The 19,330-nt window shown below is 41.5% G+C and overlaps 2 protein-coding genes across 2 annotated transcripts in view; one reads left to right on the plus strand and one right to left on the minus strand.

Annotated features, from left to right (window-relative positions):
- The window catches only part of dnah7 (dynein, axonemal, heavy chain 7), a gene marked incomplete at both ends in the record, with an annotated part of 88,680 nt that extends 79,543 nt beyond the window's left edge, over positions 1-9,137 (plus strand). Inside the window, 6 exons of the mRNA XM_080037993.1 lie at positions 262-399; positions 2,589-2,819; positions 3,817-3,969; positions 6,254-6,431; positions 7,137-7,240; positions 8,931-9,137. Coding sequence (XP_079894119.1) covers positions 262-399; positions 2,589-2,819; positions 3,817-3,969; positions 6,254-6,431; positions 7,137-7,240; positions 8,931-9,137 — 1,011 coding nt within the window. The remainder of the gene's footprint in view (positions 1-261; positions 400-2,588; positions 2,820-3,816; positions 3,970-6,253; positions 6,432-7,136; positions 7,241-8,930) is intronic.
- Positions 9,138-12,435: 3,298 nt separating this feature from the next.
- The window catches only part of slc39a10 (solute carrier family 39 member 10), a gene marked incomplete at its 3' end in the record, with an annotated part of 32,548 nt that continues 25,653 nt past the window's right edge, over positions 12,436-19,330 (minus strand). Inside the window, exons 6-11 of the mRNA XM_080037812.1 lie at positions 18,000-18,170; positions 17,334-17,439; positions 16,693-16,989; positions 15,778-15,858; positions 13,008-13,198; positions 12,436-12,591 (exon numbers count right to left, since the gene is read on the minus strand). Of these exons, the coding sequence (XP_079893938.1) occupies positions 12,436-12,591; positions 13,008-13,198; positions 15,778-15,858; positions 16,693-16,989; positions 17,334-17,439; positions 18,000-18,170 (1,002 nt within the window). The remainder of the gene's footprint in view (positions 12,592-13,007; positions 13,199-15,777; positions 15,859-16,692; positions 16,990-17,333; positions 17,440-17,999; positions 18,171-19,330) is intronic.

The following is a 19,330-nucleotide window of genomic DNA, read 5'->3' on the forward strand; positions in this document are numbered from 1 at the left end:
ATTTGTTAACACAAGTGCCATCTATGGCGCGCTCCATTCTATTTGGCATTTTGTTCTCCAGTGCTGCAGCCCCCTACCAACCACATCTTTTATTCATGAAGTCACATTTACATAGTCATTATAATAAATGTCAGCAATCTAAGGAGCCGACTTGTTTTTCAGTGAGCGTTATTACACGAGATGTTTCCTGATGCTGTGTTAAAAATGGTCCCCTTCCTTCTCTCCCCTCCTCTCCCTCTGCCTTCTGCCTCTCTCATGCAGTACCAAAGTTACATAGACTACACCAAGCAGCTGCCACTCAACCCGTCACCGGAGATCTTTGGCATGAACGCCAACGCAGATATCACCAAGGATCAGAATGAGACACAACTACTGTTTGACAGCATCTTGCTTACACAGGTAAATCCACCTGGACCTGTGAAACAACCAGGTATCATATGTGTTAGTGCAAGTCAGAAACAAAAGTATAGTGCTAAAAACACACACACACACACACACCATAACTTGGAAAGTATTTAATTTGAGCTATTTCAACATCTGTATAAAACGCTTGCTGGTTAGATTACATTTTTATACTATTGGCTATAAAAATGAGGACAGAGGGCCCGAATTGCATGTGGCAGTGTGATCGTGAATTCATTATGATGCCATTAAGTGACCTGGAGGTTTATGAGCAGAAACTGGCTGAGAAGTAGAAGACAACAGTGGCTGGCCTGGCATCTGTACTGGGGGAAAAAAATAAAAAAGTTCACAGATTTTCAGTGCCAGCAGCACTGGGTCGCTTCCCAATCCAACGCGCCCCCTTCTTGGCCAACCCCCCAGATGCTCAGTTGGAATGTCACTACTCAGCTGTTACTTTTTCAACTTGTCAAGAGCGGGCATTACGCTCTCACCCAGCAAGTGCATGAGACGTGCACGCAAACAAATAGACTGGAGTACACACAATTCACACATTACAACCCTTGCACATGGACACCGAAAGACTGGCCTCCATTAACACACCTGGCATCAATATGCTTCTCTCCAGTTTCCACCAATTCTTAAAGGTATGCTTGCCTGCATTACATATTGTATTGCCCTCCATTAAAATGTACTATTCAACAATAATTAAAGAGAAAAATATAAATGTTTCAGTTTGTAGAGACTTCTCAAAGAACAGAAAAATAAATCCCTTTTATTTTGGAGTAGCTTTCCCTTGACACTGCAAAGGCACAGTATGACTCACAGTTGCTTTGTAGGAGCTGTATGATCCCACATCATTATATCTCAGCTCTGTAGTGCTAGACTAGGTTAGCTCGTTGACAATTATTTCTTACCATTTCCTGGCTCCTATCAGTGTCAAATCAAATGTAAGAGATTTCACATCAACACCTTCTCAAGATGACAGAAGTTCTGCTATAATAAGGGCTATTTATTTATCTGTGTATCAATTTATTTATTTAAAGATACAGAGAAGTCCTTTTCAATGAGCAAATATTTCTCACTATGCCAAGAGTTGCATATATTCCTGTGGGAATTAAACTTCATATTAAAGTGCAAGTGATCTACATATAGAACCAGGCCACAGTGCCATATGTGCACACTTAAATATAGTCTATATGCAACCAATACATTCTAATTCCTCTGAATTAATCTCTTTAAGATACCGATAGGTTGTCACACCAACACACCAAAGTATATTTAGAGCGCTCCAGACCTGGCATGCTACAAACAGAAAAATGATTTCCACAGGCATTGCCACTTCTAGACCTCAGGCTCAAATTAGAGCTCGATGGATTCTGGCATTTATTCATATAAACTCCTTTCAACAAGATTAATATTGGCCTCAGTCATGTGTGGACTTTATTAGCATCTAATACGTTCTCATCAGTCTCAATGACCGATAAACAGGGAGACGCTTCAAATGAAATGAAACAGCTATTTGTCATTCCCCTACTGTAACCCCAATGCCATTAGCAAATGATTATCCATTACCGCTGGCTAGTGACTGAGCATCAAATAGGTAAATGGTGCAAGTTGGGCTGAGAGGAAAGCGGAAGAGTCACAGATTAGAGTGAATAATTATCAGCATGGATGGTTATTAGAATTGTTGATAAGATTGTGTCAAATTTCTGCATGGGAGAAATTCAGGGAAATGTTTTGAAGCTTTCCATCTAAGGAGGCTGTGTGTGTGTGAGTGTGTGCTTGTGTGAGTGGTTGGGTGAAGCTCTGTCTGTTTATGATAAGAATCTCATCATCAGTGGTTTAGGTTGGTAGCTATAGGCTGAGAAATGTCAAATTAAGAAATGGAATGTAAAATGAAGAGGTAAATCACAAGATTATTATCTATTCTGTCTCATTTTGTGTATGAATCTGTCACAAGTATGATGAAATAGAAGCAAAGTCAGAACAGAAAACAGAACTCCTTAACATCAGGGTTTTTTGAAGATCACATATCACCAATGAAAAAAGGAGTGCCTAAAAAGAGAATACATAATTTGACAAGTCAAAGGCAGCCAAAGAAAAACGAATAACTGTCACAGCAATCTGAGCCACAAGTTGTGCCTCTGCGTCTCATCTGTCCTCTGTCGCTGTGTGTCTCTGATCAGTCCCGCTCTTCAGGCGGAGACGCCAAATCCACCGACGACATGGTCTTTGAAGTGGCAGCCGACGTCTTGCGCAAGTTGCCCAAAGACTACGACTTAGAGGCTTCAATGAGACGCTTTCCCACCTGCTACACCCAGAGCATGAACACAGTGCTGCTGCAGGAGATGGGTCGCTTCAACAACCTGCTCAGGACCATCCGAGACTCCTGTGTCAACATTCAGAAGGCCATCAAGGTACGTAGCGTAATGCACTGGGATTGCACTAAATGTGTATTTTACGGATAAACCGTTAGACCAAATGATGAATCGTTATTGATTTTACATTTCTGTGCTGTGAAAGCAATATTTCCTGAAAGGAGGCACACCCTCTCTGAATAATAACGGGAGAAACCCCGCTAATAGATCTTTAGAAATCAGATACTCTAAGCATTCTCTTGTTACAGCGAAGCACTTGGACAATAATTGTAAATGTGTAAGGCAATTAGTGAGAATTCACCACCAAACTAAATTACTGCTTCCTCCTTTTAATATATATGATAGTGTTGTTTAATATCTTATAAGCAGTGAACTGTTTTTAATTATGTACTAGTCCAAGCCATAAAGCAATGAGCTGTAGATGAAATAAAATGGATACATTATACAGATGTTGTTGACCTTGTGAGAATGATTTACAAGGTATTTAACAAGGCCATTACATCCACAATAATAAAAAGACTGACTTTGTATTTCCAAACAGTTGGAGATTTTGCACATACTAGGAAAGAGTCTATTGTACTGCATTAGACTAATTTTTTAGTTTCACATTTTTAGTTGTTAAACTAAAGTATATAACATCTGAATTGACTTAATGTGCATGCATTATGTGTAGCAGTGCACTCTTAATTACGCTACATAATAAATGTAATCCTGAACATACATGTCTCTCTTTATACCATTTAATAAACAACCTCCATATACATTTCCTCTCTTTCTGAGATGTGCCACTCCCGTAGGATTGAAGTGGATTGAGCATAAAGAGTCAGGAAGGAGAATGAACTCATCATCTTTCATACCAAAGGCCCCCCACGGAGCCATAAGAGTTCCCATTCTGTGGCTGTCTGTCACCTGCTCTCCAAGGAGAGACAAGCTCCAAAACCATTCAGCATTAGAAGAGGGCTTGAACAACTTGACATTTTGAAGAAGTGGGTGAATACCTGCATTTGCATGTGTGTGTGTGTGTGTTGACGTTTAGGGGCTGGTGGTGATGTCTTCAGAGCTGGAGGAGGTGGTAAGCAGCATTCTAAAGGGTCGCATCCCAGGCATGTGGATAAAGAAGTCCTACCCCAGCCTCAAACCGCTGGGAAGCTACGTCAACGACTTCCTGGATAGACTCAAGTTCCTACAGGTACTGAGAAGTATTTGACTAAGTGATCCTCAAAGAAGGAGGCGATGGGGGTACGAATAAAAAAAGTAGAACAAAATGAATAAGAGATGTAGAGAAACAAACATGGTAGTAATGACAAATTACTTGTTTTCAGTGTAAAAAGCAAATATTGTAATCTCTTGATCTCGCTCTTTTAGCAGAATCAGATTAGTGCATGAAGATTGTCACGTTCAATCTCCAGTAAAATACCTAACCTACCTAAAATGCTGTTGTGTAATGGCCTGCACAAAACATGTAGGGTGATTTCACTTCAGCAGTGTTGAGTTGCATACACAGATAAAGGAATGAGAGGAACATTAAGTGTCTCAGTAATATGTTTGGCTACTTTGACTCCTGCAGTTCCCCTGGTCAGAGACTGTAATTCTTTGTAGCCATGTTTGGCCTCAGTGTTGAGGTGCTAGTATCACATGCACCCTCTACCGTGAACTCAAACGCTGCCTTAAGCCGTGTCACACCGAGTTACACAAGGTCGCTCCATTGAACCAGGGAGTCAGGGGGAATCCAGTAATGCTTCTCACTCACGGGCCCAGTTGGTACAGGAAACACATGCAGACACATGAGCTGCTGTGTCATGTGAGTCTACAGAGTGTACTCCGTCTTTGTTTTCCCTGGAGAGGTACTGTATTCCTCCTGTCCAAAATGACTCAGTGGAGTGAAAAGAATGAAGAGTGTGTGTGTTATCCCGGTGGAAATGTCCACCCATGACTCCCCACAGGGAGAGCCTGCGCATCACGGGTTTCTAATCTGAAGAAGACCGCAACATGTGATTGTTGTGTTTCTTTATAGAAAGTTGAGGAGGAAAAACATAGTCCAGTTACAGGTCACAGTTTTTGATAGTAAGTAAGTGGTCGTTTTGGAACAAACTGAGGATGTTTTTCTCATCTTAAACAGGACACGAGCATATGTTGCTTTGTTATGAGTGGACTGGCTCATTTATGGAAAATACTTAAAACAACCAACACTCAAAACATAATTTCATAATAAGTTTCATTTAGCCGAAGTGTACCTTAACGAGCCTCTTCAGAAAGCAATCATTTTGCCCAAAACATCATTATTCCCTTTTGCTTTGCTGTGAAGTAATAATGGACTTGACAGTAGAGTTTACAGTACTCCAAACTTAACAATAATGGACTCATGGCGTGTTTTGACAATTGGAGACTTTAATCATCATGCGGTGGATTAAAGCACTAAATCCTCCGGGACAGAGGTGATTAACTCACTATCAGCTTTTATAAAAATAAATAAGTTACACTTTACAACAAGGGTACATTAATTAACCGTTAGTTAATGCTTGGATAATTCTATAAACAGTTAGTTAATGTGTAGTTAATGCTTATTAAGCATTTACTAACTGTTAATGCTTAGTTATTAACGGTTAGGCAATTATTGCTTAAACATTGTCTATGCATAGTTAACTAATGCTTAATTAAACATGAACTAAGCACACTGGTTAGTTGATGCTTAGTTAATCATAAAGCCGTTATTAATGGTTAGTAAATGCTTAGTTAAGGCTAATTGAGCATTATCTAAGCATTAACTATCCGTCAATTAGTGTACCCTTATTGTAAAGTGTTACAGATTTTGTTGAATAAGAAGGCCCGTGAGCTCGAAGTATGGCAGTAGCATTGGTTGGTTGCTCCTCCAAGAGGTTGTATCTCATCAACATGGATGGATTGCCATTTTGACCAAACATCTGCAAAACCAAGTTTGTATTTAGAGCCTATTAGCAAATGTTAGCATGCTAACCCACTAAACTAAGCATAGGCAACATAATTAAAAATCAGCATGTTACATTATTATTGTTAGCATGCTAGCATGCTGATATTAGCCTGGCTATAGACTGACTGATAGATAACCTGTAATATTAAACCGTCTTGGTATGGGGCAAGATGTTTTAGTTGACAATCATGGTTCATGAATAAATTAATAAATATTTTCTGACATTTTTGCATTTACATGAGCTTTGTATGCTCAGCGCTGGGCTGACCTCAGCAAAGACCTGTTTTCTTTTTTGTGAGCATGAACCAGTCAAATGTTCAATCATGTATTCAGTTTCTTTGTATTATGGTTGACTCTATGATAATGTTTTGCGGTTGTAACCATGTTACAAAATATTTTAAAAAGTGTATTGTGGTATTTAAACTTCAAAGAACTCAATCTCAACCCATTCTGAAACCCAGTGGGTCCAATGTGTTCTGGCTGCTATGGCCCCTAAATGTCTCTCTGTGGCCTGCTGTGTTTTCAGGACTGGTACGATCACGGTACACCGGCTGTATTCTGGGTGACAGGATTCTTCTTCACCCAGGCCTTCCTCACAGGCAGCCAGCAGAACTACGCCAGGAAACACACCATCCCCATCGACTTGTTGGGCTTCGACTTTGAGGTCCTGGATGACATACAATACAAACGGCCCCCAGAGGACGGTAGGACACTAATGGGGGTGGAGGAGAAGAAAGGCTGTGTTTAGAGGAGAGTTTGATATGAGAATAGCTTTAACAGGTGAATATGGCCCTGAGGCTCAGCACACCGTCCACTGCTTTAAATGAAGGGAGAGGGGAAAAAAACATGGATTTAAAGGAGAACGAGTGGGTGAAACGCCATGGTTTCAAAGAAAAAACTGAAAAAAAGCAGTGGATGGGTGGAGAAGAAACAAACAGATGAAAAGTGACATTAGGCTGAGTGAAGTTAAGGCAGAGCCTGTCTGCCTCTCGTCTGCTTGTAGACTTGTGTCGGCCCCTCGCTGTGCCTCCAGCTCCGCTATGAGAATCTCAGTCAAAGCTCCAGCAGTCAGTTCCCAGCCGGGGCCCCATCACACTAACACAGCCTGCACCGTCTAGCTACAAATCCTTCAGTGTGTTTGTGCATTTGGGTGTGTGATATACGATACCAACCGTCAATTATTTCAAAGTCTCACCCTTTTCCCCCCGTCATATTAGTATGAGAGCCTGCATGCTTTCTGAAAAGAATGCGTCAGAGCACAGTAAGCTCAGCTTGATACAGTACATAGAGTTAGTCAATGGCAGAGTACTCAAAGGCTGGAGGGTTTGTGGTGATAGTAATATCATAGTATTCAATAACAGACTCTCTTCTACCTCTGAATTTTCTCTGTGTTTGTGTGTGACACTCAGGTGTGTACATTAGAGGTCTGTTTCTTGATGGAGCCCGCTGGGACAGAAAGACCAAACTCCTGGCTGAGTCCCATCCCAAAGTACTGCATGACCCCATGCCTGTGGTGAGGAGCACACACACACTGAACACACCCACACACAGACAGTAGACACACACTGCACACATACACTGTACATATACTATAGTGATGAGAACATAAATAACATGATCATCAGACTAAAATAGTCTGTTTGTCAGGTCAAGAATGAACTATGAACCTCAAATTGAGCCACATTTTTTATTCTTTAAGGAATCAAGAATCCCAAACTTTAAGTTTTATGGTTCATAAGTTATACAATTATCAGATTTTGACACTCTAATAATAAATGTGAGTTAATATCAGAGTCCAATTGGTGTCTTTTCCAACTGCCACTTTAAAATCTTTGGTTGTCCTGAAAGTACAAATATACATTGAGAAATGTGTGGGTTTACATTTTCATTGTTGTTCAGGTCTGAGCCCCAAACTATTTAATCCTTGGTGTAGAATACCTTGGCAGTGTGAGGTGAAAATCACCACAGGTGAGAAATCCTTGTTGCATAAGATTCTTACCTAAAGTTTAAGGGAAAGAGGTTTATTGATCCCGTGAATCTCTCTGGGCGTCAATAGAGGAAACATATCTCTTCACAAACTACTTCTGAAAATGGAACACAGTCTATCTTTATTCAGCTTTACACACTCCTGCGAGAAGCATGTCTTTTTTTATATCAGAGACCAATATGGTATTTATTCTCAGCTGAGAACGTGAACCCCCAGCACAATGTTCTGTGGACCTACTAGCTAGCAGCAGCTTCAGCACTTTATTCCTCCGTTGTGCCTGTAGGAAGCCTGGCTCCTTGGCTCTCATCCCTTTATTCATTAACAGAGCTTGATAAGCTATATGAAAGCAGGCTGACAGAGTGATGGAAACAGAGTGCCAGTGGCAGAGAGCGAGGACGGATCAACTTCTCCCTTCTCTTTTAAAGTCTTTTCCTCCCTCTGTTCTCTCGTCTTCACAAAGCATTCAGCCATTATGAATAATGCACAAGCCTGACTTTTTTAATATTCAGACATTTCAGGGCAAGTTATTAAGAGAATCAGTTTTTGACAAGAGCGGAACTTAATTAAAATGTGTTTACTATTTGTGTGTGTGTGTGTGTCTGGGGGGAGGGGGGATCACAACAGAGGATGCCGTGGCTTGCTTTGAAATGCAAATCTTCTCAGAGGCGCCGGTTATGGAACCAGATGAATACTTCTGGCTGCAACTCAACAAACAGTTTTTGTTTTGTTTTTTGAAAGATTTCTTTTTCTGTGGCCCAATTTATCCCTTTTTGCACAACCAAGACTCCCTAATAGCCCAAGGGGACTTTTCCTCGTTAACGCTATTGTTTTATAAGTTTATGAACCCAAAGTTCTAATTTGTAAGTGAATGTTTAGATCAAATAAATGGAGCTCCAGGTTAGTATCCACTCTTTAATGTCCTGACCGTTAAACAATCTGATCGTTATGTTTCTTTGACACATCGGCCATCAGCATGCATTCATCATATTGTCCAGTTGTTAACTTTGGTGCTCGTAAGCGGCAGCGTTAAGAATCTCATTTGCCAATTGAATACTTCCACTAGTCAAATGCTTTGAATGGGAAAACAGCTCCTAAATGACAGTGGCTGTTTGCCAAAGTGATTAATGGAGGTGGAGTAGGCAAAAGGTGCAGCCGCAGCTTTAATTTTAAAATTCCATAATTTGACCCAGCACTCTGTAACTCCTCTCTCTGTCAGATGTGGCTGAAGCCACTCAAACGGCAGGACATCCCTCAGAGGATGTGCTACCTGGCGCCCGTCTACAAGACCGGCGATCGGCGTGGAACCCTGTCCACCACCGGACACTCCACCAACTATGTCATCGCCATGACACTCAACTCCAACGTGTCTGCTGACCACTGGATCAGAAGAGGGGTAGCTCTGCTCTGCCAGCTCAACTCATAGTCTATGTTTGCACTAATGTGGAATTAAATAAAGAATATATAGAAAGCGCTGCGTCTTTTTGATGCAGTAACAGGTCTAGTTCTTTGTAACATGGTACTGTTTTAATACAATAGCACAAGTTCTGGTTTTACTGACTTAATAGAGATCTAGGTGTCAACCTTAGAGCAATGTGGGTGGGGGAGTGTTAAACCCTCAACCAATAAAAGTGCAGAGGTAAAGCCCCGAATAAGGACTACGCCAGACCCCTTGAAAGTACTCTTATCAGTGTTAGCCGGCTAATAACGAGGGCTAACCCTGTTAGTAACTGTAGACTTACACCAATCTTGTACTTAAAAAACACAACTGACAAATGCTACGCCCTGAAAATAAACACACCACCAAAGATTCTAGTGGGACAAGTGATCATTGAGATAGATTATTACTGTATGACTCTGTACTTTATTTTTTGGGAGGGTTGGGAATCCTTAGCAAACATACCTTTAAGTGTATACTACACTGCCCGGCCAAAAAACAAGTCACACTCAAATATCTCTTTGGACGATCTTTAGCTTTGATTATGGCACCCATTCGCTGTAGCACATTCTGATGAGCTTTTTTTGGTACATAAGGTTGCTGAACCTAGACCTAACCAACTGAAGCGACCCCAGATCCTACTGTACACTGCCCACATAGCTTGTACCTAAGACACTAGGAATGATGGGAGCATCACTTCATCCACCTCTCTTCTTTCCCTGATGCACCCTTCACCCTGGAATGGGGTCTATCTGGACTCTAAACACTAATTTTCTCTGTAACATTACGGCAAACCCATTAGAGATCAGGAGTCCAGGAGCTTTTCAGAGTTTATTTTCCTTTCGCCATGGGAAGAATGCACAGACAGGCAAAGAGCAAGGATGTGTTATTCCGAATTTTATATCCAGATTACTAAACAAATGCACATACAACAAAGCAAAAATGGGAACAATCATGGGCCTTCATTTTACAGACAACTGTTTGCTCAATAAACAGTGAAGAAACTTTCCTTTGGGGTATAGTGTCTTAAAGTGTCTCTTATCTAACACCTGACAGTACAGTTTTGATTTAAATTATAGAAGTAATTTAGGAAACGCAATAGATAACAGTGCCTCAAAACAAATCGTAAAAATATAAAGAACAAATTTAGAAAATTTAAGGAGACAACTGAATAAATGTCAAACTCATATTAAAAAAATTATGAACTTCCATCAAAATACATTCAGGTCCTGATTAACAATTGTGTGGACTAACATTAAATATGAAATCATAAAATGTCTGTGAAAAGATGCTTCTGATGCACATACGTTTCTGCATCATCATCTTCATCTTCAAAGAGGCTCAGAACACCCTTCACCCCGAAGAACTTCTCGTGATCTTCAAGCGGTTAATTTAAAAAATAAAAAGTAACAAAAGTTGTTAATAGTTTAACTTCGCAGTACAAAGAATGAAGACAAATTTACACTCAGCACCATGTCTGTACCGTTTCAACCAAGCTTCATGCATGATTCAGTCAGAACAATAACATGAATACAACGTGACTGACGATGATAAAAAGCCAGGTCAGACATAGACGATGGATGGCGTCACACAGTGACAGGATAAATGAAGCAACAAATGGAATCTCTGTGCTCCGACAGCTGAAGCTAGGCTAGCTAGCTTAGCATCTGAGCCGCAGAACAGCCAATGGAATGTCAGGGAGAGAGGGGGTGTCAAGCACCAGCCACTGAAAATCAACACTGAGGTTTGATTTGGCACCGTCAGCAGAATGACTTTAGTGCATGGAAACATAATAATCTTTGTCATATAGTTTGAATACTTGGATTAAACATCCATTACAAGCACAGGGAATGCTGTAATTTGAAAACAAAGTACACTGTTACTGCAATACAAGAGCCCTGCTTTTTGATTGGTCAATTTCAGATTGTCAGGAAGTTTATTGTTCTTGTCTTGACAGAAGTACTTTCAAACCTATTATTCAACTTTAAACAGCTAAACTACTGACACTATAAAGACTTTGCGTATTTACAGAACATCAACACAAATGAGCATTATTGTGTCAACTTAACCTCCCACTGTAATCAATGTCCAGCGTGGGGCAGTTTGACATGACAAAGCCCCATTTAAGAACTCACAGAGGCACATTAAATTAATCTAGTAAACTACAATACTTTTTTGACAAAGACAAGAATAGCCAGTTTGTTTCAATTCACATTATGGAGCCGTTCTTGGTTCTTACAAAGAAAAGTACAGCATAAAGGCCTGACGAGGAAATGTTTCCTTGGGCTAGATTGTCAAAACCTGAAGAAAAAAAAGGTCAGACGATTGTGACATCTAGTCTCTAAACAAAAACATTGCGAAGTCTTGATTCTAATTTGTAAAAGGCTGTGGCAGCTATTAGCTATCGCTTTCAACTACAAAGGTTTCATATTAATATTCCCAAGGGTTAGTTACATAACTCTGTAGTTTTGAACGAAAAGAGGTTGCTAATGAAAAATAAAATAAAAAATGTAGCCATTTAGACAATGTCCCGGACAAAGTCAGGAGGAACACTGTTGTGTTTTGCAGCTTACAGCTTTGGGACACATTTTGCGGGTGAAGCAACATGAGCTAAAGGTGTTCCAGATTATTCCAGTAGCTCTCTGTCTCTTTAAGGACACTGTGGCGGTGTGTTTGCAGTCACTGGCTGCTCCAGTGGTCAGGGGCTTGGCACAGAGAGACGCGACATGTTGGATACACAGCGTGATTACATCAAAAAGCTGATGATGGATGGCGGTTGGAACAAAAACACACACACACACACCACAGATGTACAAGGCAATGCATGATGGGACACAGCACAGAGTGGATGAGCGATGACAACAACACGTTAACAACAGGTGATGATGCATAGGCGGTGAGCTGCTGGGCCGTGACAGCTGCCTCTCTGCGGGAACATGCGTCCTGCACCAACGTAATATCTTAGCTCTTTCTTTTTTCAGAGCAGGAGAGGTGTCTTGTCTTCTGGTCTCCTTTCATCCAACTCCCTGCTTGACAGGGAGCAGACAGGATTGGAGCCGACAGACTTGAGGTGATGGAGGAGCAGCAGTGTAAACATGAGTCATGAGATATGCATAAAGCTACCGCTGCTTGTCAGGAATGGAAGGTGCGGAGGCCATGAATGAGACTCACATTGCATGCAAGACTGGGGCCGTTTACATTGCAAACAAAAGAAAAGCGTGTTAAGGCCAAGAAGAACAATATTGATACATCCAGCTCTCCCTCCCTCCCTCCCCCTCGCTCTCCTCTACAACTGGCCAAAATCGATAACAATTTGGTCTTCGAAGATGGCGATTAGCAGCATGATGCCAAAGCCGGTCAGCAGGCCCAGGTTCTGCAAGGCAAAGTGTCCCAGCTGGCAGCGCTTGTGGTCCTCACTGTCCCCGTGAAGCATTTCTGGCAGCTGTCAAAGAGACAACAGTATGGGTTAGGGTTAGTTAAGTTAATAAAAAATAATGAATTTTTCTTCAATAACGTCCACATTGACTCTAAATCAGCCCCCAAACTGAATAAGAACACACAAAACACACCACTTTATATTTGATTTTAGAGCTTATTCTATTTTAAATTAATATTTTTATAGAAAATGTATAGAAAATCATGTGTTTTTCCTCAAAAGCTTTATTAAGTGATTGCCAATATACATTTTATGAATACTCTTCCCTTTTACTGATCGGGCAATGTATGAAATCCTAATCACGTTTTTACACACACACACACACACATATACAGTATATATATATATATATATATATATAAATAAAAGAGCTGATGTTGGGGAACAGTTATCACCGTGGGATGTGCAGCGTGCCGACTTACCATATCCACCAGAGCCACATAAAGGAACATGCCAGCTGTGATGGCGAAGATCCAACTGGTGACATTGTGTGTGTACGTGCCCACGGCTGTGCCGATCACCATGCCGACGTAGGCCATGAGGGCGGACAGCAGGTTGTAGAAGATGGCCTGCTTCACGCTCATCCCCGCTTTCAGCAGCACTGCAAAGTCACCTGCCAGCCGGGGAAAGACACACACACACACACTCGTTAAAAGAGCATCAAACACAACCCAGAACCCACTTCTCATTCCGAGCCACAAGGCCTAACGCTCATGTCTCCAACTGGCATGAACGTTTCTTTTTATGAAAGTGGTTTAGTGTAATGTTCATGCCTCGTTACATTTTATTTTTTACCTGTGCACCACAAACGAACCGCACAAGAGTTGGTTTGGAAGTGTACCGAGACCACCTCTTCAAAAAGGTCTGGGTGCCTGTTTGGTGCACGTCCGAACGCTATTGCTGTGTTTTGAACCAAACAATGAAGGTGTGAAAGCGCCCTTTATGTAATGCTGCAGCATTGACAAATAGCTGAGCACATGTTGCGCGGTGTTTATCTTTCCCTTTACCATCTATTCTGACTCACCTCGTCTTCACCAAAGGCAAACTCCTTCAAAGCCTCCACACTGCTGCTGCTACCGCTATCTGTCTTGAGGAATGTGGAAAAACAGACCGGGAGCCGCTCTTTCTAAGAAATATGTCTTTAGCTCCCTTCTGATACACTTATGATTACATATGCATGCCGTAGCCCTCTCCACCCTCCTCAATCATTGCCGGGCCAAATGCGGGAAGAGGCCCAAGTCTCAGCGGAAACGCCCTGGATTTGGAGAGAGATGAATGCTTAAGAAGGGGGTGGCCTACATTTCCTGCACCGTGTAACAAGCGGCCTCTTTTCCTCACTAATTACCACAATGAATATATTACCACTCTGCTCTCATCCATCAATCAAACCAACAGAATGAAGTGTGTGTCTGCGTGTGTGTGTGTGTGTGTGTGTGGAGGGGGGTTAACGAGAGATAGTCCGAAACACACACACACACACACACACAGACACACACCTCACTTCAAAATCTTCAATGGCCTTTTTTCTCCCGTTCTACAACTTTCTTTTGACGTTTCCTTCCTCTCCGATTCCAATCCGTCACACATTCAGAAGCGCCCGCCGCCGCCTCATCTACTGCAATTAACACAGCCATCACTGCCAATTAGCTTCACTCTGGGTGGTTAAAGAACCCTAATCATCATCATCCCTGCCATCCAGCTGCTAGGCCTTTGTGTTGAGCAGTGGCTGAGAGACGCGCTCGTTCAAACTGCTGGGGTCGCTCAGACACGAGGGCGCGACAGCAACCAATCAACAGGAAACAACGTGAAGAAGACAAAGGGAAAGAGAGTGAGCTCGCATATCTCCACATGCTGCTCCAGACAGGACCCCAGCATCTGGTAACTCACAGTGCAGTAAAATCAGTGTTTAAGGGGCAAACATGTTGCACCAAAACCACAGCTCTTAGCCAGCGTCTTTTAATTAAATAATGACATGAACCTTAGTTCGCACATACAGACAATAACCGCGGATGGCATTCAATCCAGCTAGAGGCTACACATCAGAGCTAGAGTAGGTTTTGGCAGCGTTAGTGAAAGTGTCCACGAGGAACTTTTTTATTTTGTTGAGTCTAGCTAGGCGTGTGCATTATTTTTGGGTAGCGAGTGAAAGAGACCACAGGATGCACCGAGATGTGGTAATGTATTTATGTGTGACTATTTAAGATGAATAAATGGTAATATGGGTTAGGTTAAACTTTCATTTAGTACTGTTTGGGAAACACAGGATGTTCTGGTCTGCCTGCCGTAAATGATTTTGTCTAAGTTCACCGGGAAAAATCGGAACCCCTGCAGAGGCATCAATAATAGCATAGACGCGTTCTTTTCGCTGACGGTGTCGTTTGCGTTTAAAGTTCATTTATGATCATTGGAGGTAAAATTAGATTAAACATTTACAAGTTCCTCGTGGGAAGTTTAAACCCATATATGTTTCATCCCCCTACCTCACACACACACACACACACACACACACACACACACACACACACACAGAAGCCAATTTTCCTTTATACCGTGAACACAACAATAACAGTAGGACAGGATGCTTCTAGTCAACAGAAGAGGGAGCAGGCAGACAAACGTAGACGATTATTCACCGACTCACACTCTGCTGTAATTGAAACTACTCTATTCATCAGACACACACTAAAGGCATGGAAACCGCTCTGCCACCAAACACATCTTTACTACTGATTTGCTGTGGGTGGACCCCATTGTCTGTGATTTTAACTCCACTGTGGCCACTTCCATTTCTATGCAAATAGGACGCAGCAGCAGCTTTTGAGTGTGACTGTAATGAACAATGTGCGCCAGGCACAGTGTGTCATCATGACACATTGACAACTGTCAGATAAAAAAGCCATTAATCTGCAGAAAATAAAGTAGCATTTTCTGGAGTGAAGACAAGAGTGATGACTTGACAGCGCTGGGTTTTTGACAAGATCCAAGGGGCCGAAGGTTGTGAGAATAAAGTTTCAGTTTGAGAGAAAAATAATGAAATAGAGAGGCAGAGATGCAGACAATGGCTCTCATTATGTGAACCAAGTGCACGGCCTTAACAAAGCAGCTCTGTTCTACTTGTTGAGTAAATGGAGAGTGTAGTGTGTCATGGGTAAATGACTTGTTTTCTTCAGTTTGTTGATGCACTCCTCTTACCCAGTTCATGAGGTAATTCGTGGCAGAAAACAGCCACTGATGTGCTGATGCCACCTGTCAGGTTGGCGCTGAATGCGGCGCCTAAGGAGACAACACATTGAGGAGACGTCAGGGATGAAAGCAACTCAAACTGTGAGGAGAAGTTAGACATTTTGGGAGTTGCACTAGAGAGCTGAAAGTTGATCAATACCACCACCTTTGTGTTTGTGCAGCCAATGTGAAGAAGCCACAGACAGACAAATGAGTTCAGACAACTTCATCTCTGTACGCATCAAATTAATGAGTGAGTTCATTAGTGTTCCCCCCTGCTATGCTAGCTAAATATTTAGCCTACAGACATGAGTGTGCTATCAATCTCATTATCTATCTCACAGCAAGGACGTGAATACATAAAGACAGTATTTTATGGTACAGTAAAAAGTGTTAAAGTAGTTTTGAGTTTGATCAACTGAACAAAAAGTGCCATTTGACGAGGCCTTCGGTATGTTTCAGAAGTTGTCTTTTTGTTTTTAATTTCATTTGAAAAAAATTGGAAATGTTGACAGCTTCTCAGGCAACAAAAAAATAGAAACTCAATTAGAATCCCGCTTATTGTCCAAAATGTAAGTTCATCAATAGAAAAAATATTAAATTAAAAAACAAAATACACTGCAGTCTAACCCCGTGACTGTTAAGTAAATAAATTGTGCCCATAAAATTTTTTATTTAACCAAAACTATAAAAAACAGCTAACTTTTAAAGAAACATAGTCTGACAGTGTCACTTCAAAATTGTATTTTAGACTCATATCAACTAAACAGACTTTTTCCACCTTTAAAAAAAGCAGCTACTGGGCTTTCATTCATTTCAGTGTGTGAGGAAAATAATTTTTTTTGTTAAGCGTTTGTTGTGGAGTCACACAGATATCAAACTCACCTATAGCCAGGCCGTCACTGAAGTTATGCATGCCGTCGCCCATGATGACCATCCAGGCTATGCTGGCTATCCCAGCGTCCTTCATCTCCTGGTCTGAGTGGCAGTTCCCACCATGCGAGTGCCCGTGTCCGTGGCTCTTGGCCTTGCGTGGCTTCTCCTTGCCTGGCGACGGGTGCTCCTGCTGGGGCACGGCGAGGGCCAGTGGGGTGGTGGTGGTGGGGGAGTCTGGAGGTCTGAGCTCCGTCAGCTGAGTGTCGTTGTGGCCGTTGTCACAGGAGACGGCAGTGTTGTCGGGGTCTGCAGGAGAGAGAGAGGAGATGGTCAAGTAAACGGGGGTTAGATTTAGTTCTAGTTTATTATTTGCACAACAAAATGTACAGAAAGACAAAGATAACAAATGAATACAGTGCAGAGAGGCAAAAACAGTGGGTTTATTAGAAGCCTCCACCTACATGATATCAAGATATCATCACTTAACAGAGAACAGAAAATAAAAAAATAAGACGACATAAAGTTGATAGTAAACTCAATATATAAAGAAACAACAAACATGATAATAATGGTATTGAATTAAAAACTGAACAATGTGAGCGAACAAAGCCCAAGCTGCCATGAAGGCTGCGTGAGTCAACACTCTGTACCTTCGTTGAGGGGCTTCAGGTGCAGCCACTCTGCATCCGAGCGCCGGTTTAACTTGTGATCCGACAACTTCCTGCCAATGTGGCCCTCCTCATTCTTCCTGTTTTTCTGTGAACGGACACACCATTTTAGGTTTTGTCCATAGAAATCTATTACACGTCGAAGCAGCCAATAATGTCAGAACTTAACCATGACTTAATAACTGCCAATGACGTAATCATTTTTCAGTGTTAATGTTATAAAACAGATAATGTCATATCTCGCCAAGAACATATGATTGGCTGGTTGTAAGGCTACATTATTGGTCGGGATCAATCAAATCTTTAAAAATGTAATAAATGGAACCGATCATTTAATAATGTACTTATTTCACTTTACTTTTTTAATAAATAAACTTTTATTTATTTGCTATAAAGAAACAAACTTCCAGACACTTACTATCAACCAGGCAATAATGAAATAACTTATTACACCATGGGCAAACAGTAATTACGTTATAGGTTCAGATATTCTTCTACGCTATTGGTAGGTTTTTCGGTTATCAGCGGCCATTACATTATTGGCGTTACACATGTCAACAAGAGAGAAGCACCTTGAATCTAGCAGAGATAAGCAGCTGCTTGTGAGAGTTATTCCCTGACAGAGAGTCCAGCTGGGTCATATCTCACCCTGTGGTCTTTGTAGTGCTGGAACATGCCGAGGCAGTGTTCTATGATGAAGAGGAGGTAGATGCCGGCCAGCGCAGTCAGGCCCTTCCACACTCCATCAAACTCTGTGAGGTAATCCTTGTCTTTGTCTGGGCTCTTCCCGGGATCACTGTGGTCGTGCTGCCCTTGAGACTGTGCAGAGAGAGAGAGAGAGAGAGACAGAGGAGCAATGAGAGAGGATGGTAATGAGGGTGGAGGGTTGCACACATTTGTCAGAACATAAGACTTTATTTCCTGCAGTTCCACTAGATAGAATCCTGATGCTTTTTACTGTTGAGAGAGTGAGAGAGAGAGAGAGAGAGAGAGAGAGAGAGAGAGAGAGAGAGAGAGAATAGAATGAACAGCGCCGGACAAGCAGAGGATGATTGTAATCACTATAACTTGTACGAGTGTGATTGCAAACAGATCGATCTTTGCGCTTCAGACATTTACTGACAATTGGTCAGAGGAACAGGCACTTGGAGGTTTTAGTATCAACGAAATGTGAACGAGGCCAGTAGCCAGTAGTCACTACAGCCCATCTGAAGAGCAGTACTAGTGTGGAAAATGTTTATTAAAGGTTGGAAGTGAATAAAAAGTGTTCTTCTATTATTGAAATTGGAATGAATGCCACTCATACATAATAAGACAGGGTCAGTTAGGAGAGACCTGCAGAGGCAGCAGCTACACACTTCCAACATGTGGCATGTAGGATCATTTAATAAATCATTCAAAGTCTGCCCAGTGCTACACATACCAGATAATGAAAATTCAATGGCATGCTGGATTCATCTGGAATAAAATCAAATGATTGCAAATACAATATTTCAAGGTGAGTTTAAAGAAAAAAAAAAATCACAAAAAAATATAGCTTCATCTAGAAACTTGCCTGAACCTTGTTTGATTTGGGGATGCACGTAGTGAATCATTTCCCCAACATTTAAACTGAAGTTTTAATTGAGACTAGTCGACTAGTCTAGTAAAAAAAACTGTGAGAAACCAAGCCCAATGTAAACGCTTTAGGCCTTAACTTCTAGACAATTACCAAGCCATTAATGTAAATGCTGTTGTAATGTGAGGCGCGCTGTTTATTATTAATATCTCAGCCTGTCATCAGACACACATAGCTTGCCGGATGGATCGATCGCTCCATCAAGTTATGCATGTCAGAGCTTTTTGTAAGGGCAGAGATCGTTATTGTGTGTCTTTATAAAGTTTCTTGTTAAACGTTAGTGTAGGCTACGGTTTGCTTATCGCCAGACCGCCTTTAGCTAGCGGTCAAGAAAATCTTTGCTTTGCTTTGTGCTACTCTC

This window comes from Ammodytes marinus (assembly GCF_949987685.1).
Source record: "Ammodytes marinus genome assembly, chromosome: 12".
In the NCBI taxonomy this organism is placed as follows: domain Eukaryota; kingdom Metazoa; phylum Chordata; class Actinopteri; order Uranoscopiformes; family Ammodytidae; genus Ammodytes; species Ammodytes marinus.